Source organism: Xenopus laevis, chromosome 1L (assembly GCF_017654675.1).
Source record: "Xenopus laevis strain J_2021 chromosome 1L, Xenopus_laevis_v10.1, whole genome shotgun sequence".
NCBI classification, from domain to species: domain Eukaryota; kingdom Metazoa; phylum Chordata; class Amphibia; order Anura; family Pipidae; genus Xenopus; species Xenopus laevis.
The window spans coordinates 42,262,913-42,273,333 of NC_054371.1; the positions used below are offsets into that span (position 1 = coordinate 42,262,913).

The 10,421-nt window shown below is 36.9% G+C and overlaps 1 protein-coding gene across 2 annotated transcripts in view; it reads right to left on the reverse strand.

Moving 5' to 3' along the window:
* Positions 1–9,472, reverse strand: part of nmu.L (neuromedin U L homeolog) — a 35,600-nt gene extending 26,128 nt beyond the window's left edge. The window contains exon 1 of one of the 2 annotated variants that reach the window (XM_041588961.1): positions 9,066–9,472. In XM_041588961.1, coding sequence (XP_041444895.1) covers positions 9,066–9,225 — 160 coding nt within the window. In that variant the 5' untranslated portion in view covers positions 9,226–9,472. The remainder of the gene's footprint in view (positions 1–9,065) is intronic. The other variant, XM_018229994.2, reaches the window with a different exon arrangement.
* Between the last annotated feature and the right edge of the window lie 949 nt (positions 9,473–10,421).

Here is a 10,421-nt window from a genome sequence, read left to right on the forward strand (position 1 = left end):
GTTTATTAAAACCTCTGTACGTGCTATGTGTGTAAGCTCTTAGGCAGGAGAAGTAAAGAAAAGTAACAACAAGATGTGGTCTCAGGAGGTTCTGTTCATGGGATTAAAATAAATCCTTCTGATTAAAAGGTTTAAATTTAACCTGTTTAACTTTTGCTCCACTAACCGTCACTGACCCTAGCAACCACCTAATTATTAAAATGTCCATAAGAAAGGTAAATGTGATAAGGCTGGAATAGAAACATGAAATATTAATCATATAACTCAAGTATTTCACTAGAGAAGAATGGAAAAAACTCAGTTCTGTGAGTTCAAGTTGAAAAAAAAAAAGTTTTTGGGCAAAATCCCTCTGAAAATTTTTTGAAGGTTATTAACATCTTCAAATGGCCCAAAATGGGGTATAATAAACGTTGAAAAATTCTAGTTTTTTTTTTAACCAGAAAATGGGAGTTTTGATTAAAAAAAATAAACTGGAAAGCTCAAAATTTCATAAAAACACAACTCGAACCTTAATAAATAACCCCCTAAATGTATATATTAATAAGTGACCTATCGAACAGTCTTATACAGTTGGCATAGAGTTTAATGTATAAAGGATGGAGCTTGGGTGGATTGGAGACACGTTAGTTTGCCGCATTTTAAAACTGAATCGTTGGAAGCTATGAAACTGCTAATACACACACAACTTGAATTAAACTAACATTGTTTTGTATAGCACACATGAGAGACATGTGAGAAGTGACACTATTCACGTACACATTAAATAAAATAATATAGGCTTGCCATGTCTATTTGTACAGAAGACAATCCTATAGCACTCCACTTTATTGAATCCTGACATGAAGTACATTCAGGGTAGAAATAGACAACAGGATTTACTGGACGCCCAAGGAAGTACAACAGGGAAATGAAGTCACTGTGGTGGGAGGCAATGTGGATTCATTAACGTGATGCATTGTAGCCTCAGGTGCTTAATTCTTCATTTGCACTAAGCTGTTTTCATAGAGAGAGGTGATTGTGTTAATATAATGGTGTGTCGGCTATGAGAAAATGATCTTAGTTTAATTGTATTGTTAACTGATATTTAGAGGTGTAAGTTATTGCTATTTCATGTTGGATGACAACAACACAGGGTGGGCAAGGAATTACCCATCATTGCATACTTCTGTATGGCTTACAATTTATAACATGCCTATTTGTCTTTATTGAGAACTGCAAAAGATAAGCTGCAGTGCCCATGTCCTTCCCTGAGGGCTACAGGTCACATTTCCTCTGCTCCTCTTCACTTTATCCCATTCACCATAACAAAATGTCTCTCAAGCTCTAATGGGCCCGAACTAGGGGTAGGCACAAGAGGCACATGCCTAGGGTGGTGGAGGTGGGGGCATTGGGCATGTACCTCTGTTTTCGCCTACCCCTAGTCCAGGCCCTTGCCCATCAACTAACGCACGTCCCTCATCTTTATAAGCACAATATGTGCAGTCTCATCGAGGAAAAGAAGGCTGGCCAGGTTGCCAGGGCCCCAAACTTTCATACACTCCCTAAAGACCGACCTGTTTAGAGAAGCACATTCAATGCACCTTGACCAATCAGAAGTCAAGTCAACATACCATATTCTTTTGACAGACCTCAAACCCTATTTCATTCTGTGACTCTTGTGTATTAAATTATTTTAAAACTCCCTAGTAGAGCTAAAAGCAATGGATCAAGGGTCCACCTTGAAGACCTAGGGACAAAACCACTCCTTCATTGATAATATATTAAACGTTATAATGTTTGCGCCAGGTCTGATAACTTCTGGTCTCTCTGCTCCTGCTCCACCAACTCAATTTGCTATCTGAATTTCAGAAACTTACTTATCCTGAGAGAGTCTGGCTTTATCTTGTGTTTCTGTCTGCAAACACAAAACAGAGTAGGAGAAATAAATACTATGGGGGTTATTTATCAAAATTTCTGGCTAAAATAAATACTATGGGGGTTATTTATCAAAGGCCCAGTTTTAGAAGTTTGTGAGTTTTTTTATACATTGAATGAACTCACAACTCAAATGTTTTCAGATTTAAGAAAAAACTCTGATGGAAAAAAAACTTGAATCAGTGAAAACCCTGTAAACTCTAATTAATTGAGTTTTTGGCAAAAAAAAACCCCTTGAATCACTTGAATTAATTGAGTTTTCATGCAAAAGCCACCGAAAAAACGTAATGAAGGCTACAAACATCTTCAGATAGTTTAAGGGACCTCTGCCAATGACTTCTACAATCTACATGACGTAGACAGGTTTTAGCTGGAGTATTTTGGAATTCCAGCTATTTCCTGGTTCAGGGTGAGAAGTAATGGGAAAAACAAAACAATTATATATTTTTATATAAAATTATATTTTTATAAATATATTTTTCTTAATATAAAAAGAAAACATGGATTTTTTTTTAAACTATAACAATATAAAACTATTAGATTTTATTATATCACAAGCCTTGTTTGTTTGGCTCATGTTGACTCAGGACTAAACTGAAGACAGTCGGGTCCCCTTATACAGCATGGGTTCCAGAACTAGCCCTTCATCTAATATATGTGCGCCAGTTGTTAATGCTTCCCCGAGTGGTACCTGGCAGAATTAGTTGGGACACAGTTAAAAAGGTAATATTGTGTGCACTGACTGGGGTAGGCTCCCCTACCAATTTGGCAAGTAGGTAGTACAGTAGCAGTAATAATTTTGACAGATCCTCATAGAGGAAGAGAATAAAATGATTGTGTGGAGCAGGAGAGGTGAGAGTTGTAACCACATAATCAGTAAGACGCCAGAGATAGAAACTGGAGGTCAAGGAACAGGATCTGGTCAAAGCCAGGAGACAGGAAATGCTGGATTACGCATAAGCAAGAAAAATTGATCTAGCAAAGATGACTAAATTGGGTCATTAATATACAGATTGACATTGGAGGGTAAACTGGGGCCATCCAAACATTAACCCTTACTGTGCCATTCTGTAGCCTAAATAATTGTAGAAGGAGCAAACCTGTTGAAGCATGCAACCCAAGTCCCATCAAACACATAGGAGGTTATTTATTAAATTGATTTTTACCAGAGAAATTAAAGTTTTTGAGGCTATTTTTCAGCCAGAACTCAACATTTTAATTGAAAAAAAACCTCTAAATACTATGGGGGTTATGTAATAAATAACACTAAGTTTACCCAGGAGCAGTAACCTATAGCATCTAATCAGCAGGTAGCATTATCCTGGTGACCTGTATAAGCAAAGCAAAGATCTTATTGGTTGCTATATGTTAGGGACTAAGGGGGTTGTTTATCAAAGTCCAAATTTATCTCACTATTTTCTGCTACAAACTCAGCTTCAGCTACAAATTTGCTTTGCGGGGAAAAAAATCAGATTTTCAAGATTTTTTCGTATTTTTTTTATTAGATTTTCACGATTTTTTCAGATATTTCACCCGAAAACTTCGGGGTATTGCATGAAACCCAGCGCACATCAAAAAATCATTGGGACTTCTCCCATTGACTTATATGCAATCTTGACAGGTCCGAGATGCCGGATTTTCTGATTCGGACTTTTCCATCCTCGGGGTTTAATAAATTCGAAAAATTTGTGATTTTTAAAAAGTCTGATTTTATGTTTAAAAAAAATCATGAATTTTTCGTGATTTTTGCATTCGGAGGTTAGTAAATAACCCCCTTAGTGTCTTTTATTACATATGGGAGATTATTTTTTGATTGTGGAGCACAATTAATGCATCCTGAACCAGTATATCCAGTTGGAGCTCACTACACTTTCCTATATAAAAACAAGGCAAGCAGAAAGATGAACATACTTTGCTGTGCTTAACATTTTTATTGAAACTTCTGGAGGTTTTTAGATTAGCACTATCCAGAATTGTAGACATTAAAGCTCCATTCATTTCTCCTACACCAATTATGAGGACAGATCCACAGGAGCAAACTGCATTGTTTCACAGCAATCACAGCAAAACAAGAGGCTTTACTTGTACAACAAATGTTCTGTAATATTCTGTATGAATTGCCCGGCATCTTCATTGTTTTCAAGTAATTATAATTTTAAATAGGATTATCCGGAGCATTAATTATTAGACACATTCGGTGAAACTATAAAAATATACTTATATTTCTTATATTGTTTTTTGACTGAGCATTTGTAACACGCCGGAAATCCTAAAACAAAACAAACTGCATTGAATATTTTAGTGGCTAGAGCAGATGGCAAGCCGAATACTTATCATAGACGGCAATGTAACAAATGTAGTTAAGGTATTAATGTTTGTGTGCTCGTAGCCAATGTCCCCAATTATTAACCTATGCTGCTCAAGAACAGGGGCTGTAATATGGAAATTCCCAGCACAAAAGGTTCAGCAGAACATTTCCTTTCTTGCAGCTGTTCATTAGTCCACTTTGAGCATCTGCAAGTCATGCACAGGTGTTTTTGGGTACATTGTGCTTGCCAAGCTGTGCAGTTATATGCTATTCAACACAGCAATGTAAGTGTTAACTGATTGAATTATGAGTCAAGGGGTATATACCAAAGTTAAGCATATACAGAAACTGGTTTTGATCAATTTAGGCGAATAAAAAATGAACTAAACTTATTATATATTTAGGCTCTAATGGGATAATGTAAAAAAAAAAAAAGTAAAGTTTACCAAGGTCTAGTAACCCATAACAAACATATTAGCTTTTAACCAGCAAACCAGTCAATGCTACCTGCTGATTGGTTGTTATGGGTTACTAGACCTGTAGTCCCGTTTGCACCATAAGTAGGCAACATTACTAATTAATGAAGTTATTATTAAGGAAATATTTGAGATCAAAGCCTTTGTTACAGTTTCTTTTTCTGCAAAATGCTGAACCAGTAGAACTACTTTTTTTCTATGGGACCTGTTATCCAGAATTTGGATCCTCATATCTGAAGTCTACTAGAAAATCATGTTAACATTAAATAAACCAAATAGGCTGCTTTTGCTTCCAGTAAGGATTAATTGTATCTTAGTTTGGATCAAATACAAGGTCCTGTTTTATTACTAAGATAAAAGGAAATCATGTTTTCAAATTTGATTTATTTGGGTAAAATGGCGTCTATGGGAGACAACCTTCCATAATTTGGAGCTTTCTGAATAACGGGTTTCTGGATAACAGATCCCATATGATAACTTTCTTTATAATACATCAATTTAGTGAATATTAGAAGATAATTGAAGGAAAAAGTCTTCTTTCATCACATTTTTAGTCTTGGGAGTTTTAGGGTATGTTTACTTCCAATAACATTATTTGGCAAGAGGGCTAGGGGGAAGGTCTATTATTGCAAGTAAAGCTGACTGGCATTTCAGGGGCACAATAATGCTCCCTTACCCTATACTAAATCATCAGTGTATAAAACACTACTGGGATCACTGCAGTAGATTAACATTTTTTGGCTTTCTGCTGCCCCCTTTTAACTGGGCGCTTTCTGCCTCCTGAGTCAAGGTTCTCACCATGTGCGAGAGGAATGGCCCTGAGTGGCCTCAAGCAAGTAGTGATATAGATTGCAGGGCCCGGGCCAGATAAAAATGCACCTGACTGAACCAGCATGGGCATCTGTTTCAGAGGCACAAGAAAAATGGGAGAAACTAGAAGATAGAGGGGTGCTTTCTAGGGATGAACCAAATTGCCGGATCTAGCCAAATAATTTAGGGGGTATTTATCAAAGGTCAAATGTTAAAGTTTTTTTTATACCTCAAATGAACTTGAACAAACTCACAACTCGAATGGTTTCTAATTTAAGAAAAAACTCAAATGGAAAAGTGCGATTCTATGAGTTTGAGTTGCGATACCCGAAAACTTGAATGAATATAGTTTTTGGAGAAAAAGAACTCAAATCACTCAAATTGATCGAGTTTTCGGGCAAAACCTTCCAAAAAGAACACAAACATCATGAAGGCAATTAACATCTTCAAATGGTTCACGGGACCTCTGCCATTGACTCCTACATGACATCGACAGGTTTTTCCAGGGTTGGGGTATAATAAATCTCTAAAGTTTTTTTTAGCCCATAAAATTAAGCCAAAACCAAAAACTAAAATTCGTGGAAACTTGAACCTTAATAAATAACCCCCTAAGTGTTCGGCTGGAATGCAAGTAACATTTCTTTTCCACATCATGCAATCTTTGAGGGATTTTGCAAAAATGTAAATATGTCAATTAGGGTTCAGATCCAATTCAGTATTCCGGTGAATCTTTTGTGCAGGATTTGGTATTCATTTTAATCCAAACTTCATGAATTTGCTGCATCCCTAGCGTTTTAAAAGAAAGAGTACAGAGAGCGTTTCCAATCCTAAATCCCCCAGAATCTGACCATTCTTTCTTCTACTGCAGTTCTCCATCTTACCCCTGCATTAAAGTTACCAGATAATTTAAAAGATGGAAGACACTTCTAGAATCTTAAATAAATCAGTTTGAAAGGAGTGCAATCTGGCAGCTTGTGTTTATCAGATGTCTGCCTGCTTTTTTTTTTTCAATGATCCAGTATCCTGAACCCACAGGACTACAGACTTATTGCAGAGGATATTAAGATAACTAGTATAATAAGTATAACATTTACTGACTCTATTTGCAGCTGGTGATCCACTATCACCCTTGTGAGCATGTTTGTACAGGCTACATTATTGGAGTATTGGATCTGGAAGATTCAAACTAAGATATAATTACTCCTTATTGGAGACAAAACAATCCTATTGGGCTTATTTCATGTTTACATGATTTTCTAGTTGATTTATGGTATGAAGATCCAAATTATGGAAAGATTGGTTATCAGGAAAACCCCAGATCCTGAGCATTCTTACCTGCATATATCTTGTATATTGTATATAGCATGTACTATTTTGCAACAATATACTGTTAAAAAAAATCTTCATCCTTGCCTGATTCCATGTTCCCCTGAAAGCATGTGTATACAAAATAAGAGTGTTCGGTTTTAAAGGTACATGGGTCCTATACCTGTATTCGATTTTAAGCAAGGTATTTCAAATTACAGTTGTATATGTACAAGCACCTTGATTCTAATCTTCACAAGGGACCAAGGTTAAGCCGATGTACTTTGTACAATACTTTAAATTGTGGGAGGGGGAGGAATTACATTTTTTGTGTTAAGAAATGAAAACAATTGCTGGAAGATATAAAATCTGGGACCACAGACTCTTGGGCACAAGGGGTTAAAAAAACAAACCTATTCTTACACTTAGATACCTGCATTTATTCATATATGCCATTGCCCCCTTCAGTTTACTGTAGCTTCACACTGTTTTAGTTAATTACATCTCTTGAGATATTATAATTCTATTCCCAAAGAGGACATCGGTATTAAAGAAAACACTTCTACTGAATAAACTAGCTGTTTACATAAACAAAGAGTAACATGAGTCAAGAAGAGGATATCAAGTTAATATTAGTCAAAGCAAACTAGTTAGTGGCTGCTCCCAATTGATCCTAATAAGATGCAGAAACCAGATTATGAGCAAGGACAGGAATGAAGGGTTATGTATGTGTTTATGGAGAGGTCAGAGAGGTGAACTTGGGGACAATATTAGAACAGGGAATGGCAAAATGGTATAGAAAAATTTCATATACAGGTATGCAGGTATATACTGGTATGGGATCCTTTATTTGGAAATCCGTTATCCAGAAAGTTCCGAACTACGGAAAGGTCATCTCCCATAGACTCCATTTTATCCAAATAATCCAAAGTTTTAAAAATGCATTTTTCTCTGTAATAATAAATAAACAGTATCTTATACTCCAGACTAGGATATAATTAATCCTTGTTTGAAGCAAAACCAGCCTATTGGGGTTATCTGATGTTTAAATTACATTATATGGAAAACCCCAGGTCCCCAGCTTTCTGTATAACAAGTCCCATACCTGTACTAGCTCTCAAATCAGAATGAAATATGGAAATAGTAATACATGATGAAAAGTTGTTACAGTGAGAAAAAGTGAACAATGAATATGAAGAATGCTGTGAATAGCTCTTAGGGGTGTAAACCCAAAATACACATTTTTGAACTAAGATAAAATGACACATCTAAGCAATTTAAGCTTTCCAATTTACTTTGATTAGACATTTTCAGTGGTTTTAAAGCAATTTGTACACATAAAAACTAGCAAATGCAGCAAGTGTTTCTTTTGAAACAATGTAGCGGTAGCTAGCTGTTTAAAGGGCAAGTCAACCCCAAAATAAAAATTTGCCTAATAAAAGAAAACATAATTCTAAGCAACTTTACCATATACAATGTATTAAAAATTCCCAGTGCTTTAAAGTTTATTTGTAAAAACAAATTGGCATTGAAAGCAGAATTTGCTTTACTGTTGCTTGTTACTTTTTAAACAATGTTGCAAAAGTCTTAGTTCCCCAGCAAAGACAGGTCTGTTAATCGGCTGCCTTGTCTAACATTGTATCAACAGTCTGAGCCACCAGTGCAGAGAATTTAGGGTACAAACAAACACTGCTTTCAATAGCAATACATGTACAAACAACTTGAAAAACATGATAATGAATGTATATTGCAAAGTTGCTTAGAATGATATTTTCTTTTATTATACAAAAAATGATTATTGGGGTTGATATTCCCTTTAATAGACATGCAAAGAACTAGGCAAGGCTGAATTCTTCTACGCTGTTTCAAGAGATAAGACAAGAAGTGTAGAAAGAGACAGAAATATACCACTTTCAATTGCAGTTTTATTCCTAAAGTTTTGCCTCACGATGAAACTTCGGACGACTTCGGAAAACAAAGCGCTCCGAGTGCCATCCAGCCGGCACAGTTCTGGGAGATTAGTTGCCCCGAAGAAGAGGAGGTTTGTCGCCAGGCGACTAATCTCCCAGAATTGCTCAAGCTGTATTGAAGAGTCCTGTAGTTGAGACAACTGAAAAGCAGCATGATAAAAATACCTGGATAAGTTATAGACTATTTTCCTGCACAGACCTGGGTAAAAGCATCAGTTGCATGCAACAAAGCCAAGCCACACAGCACTTACACAGATCTGAAGACTAAAAGAACAAGCTTACCTTTACAGCTGGAAGCCCAGGATACCAAGAGGATGGCACAAAGCAGCCAGGAAGGAGGCTGCCATTTGAAGCTGTGCAACTGGTGGCAACTCTGGGGTGTTGCTTGGGTGGCAGCATATTGCAGAGCAGGCAGTTTGTTGCAGCGGTTTGGAGCCAGCATAACTTGATAGTAAAGCTATTCCTGTGCTGAATGAAGGCTGGGCAGCAAGGCAGCAAGAGTTCCTTGTTACAGTGCTTGCTTTGAGGAATCCCTGCAATCTTCCCACCTGCCTGCAATTTTCACTGCTGCTCCTCTGACTGCTCCGCACTTTTATAGTCCAACCACAAGGCTGCAGATGCAGGTGGAGGAGCCTAGTCGCACAGTCAGTCTGCGTCATTAGCAACTTCTCTCCCACGTTCCTGCCTTCATCATGCTGTGTGCATCAGTGCCAGACCCAGCCATAGGCTTCCCTCTAATTACCCGCTCGCACACAGGGCAGCTTACTCCACTTCACCCTGAAACAATGCCTTTTCTTTTAATTGGATGGTTCCCCATAAAATTTGGGGGTTGGAGCTTTAACTTTTTTGTGAAAGCAAAGTCTTGTAGAGGATTCAGTCGTTAGCTATCAAGAAATAATACATCTGGACTGTTATTCATCCGAAGGAAAAATATTGTGATTTCACTTGGCATCTACAATTGTTAGAGCTTTAACTCATGACCTTTACGAGCAATATAAACAGAGATCCTGAACCATTTGTATATATTAAATTGGAATTTTTGTCTTGGAGGTATGGGATCCGTTATCCGGAAACCCGTTATCCAGAAAGCTCCGAATTACAGAAAGTCCGTCTCCCATAGACTCGATTTTATCCAAATAATCCAGATTTTTAAAAATGATTTCCCTTTTCTCTGTAATAATAAAACAGTATCTTGTACTTGATCCAAACGAAGATATAATGAATCATTATTGGAAGCAAAACAAGTCTTTTTAATGTTTTTATTTAATGTTTACATGATTTATTAATAGAGCTAAAGTATGAAGATCCAAATAACAAAAAGTTCCGTTATCCAGAAAATCCCAGGTTCCGAATATTCTGATCAACAGGTCCCATATCTGTAGTAATGACAGTGGTGCATTCAGTATCAGCATCATGTATGCATTCTTCTTCCTAATAGACTGGCAAAATGATTGCCTATTACAACTTATCAACCCTTTCCTTTTGCTCAGACGGCTGCTGGATATAGAAGGTTTACATGAACAATTTATCAGCACACTTTTGAGAAAAGTAACAGGCAATGTTACATAGGAGTTTGACATCATTCGTGTCTTCTCGGTAGAGGCATAACTATAGAGGAAGCTGGTTCTGCAATAGCAG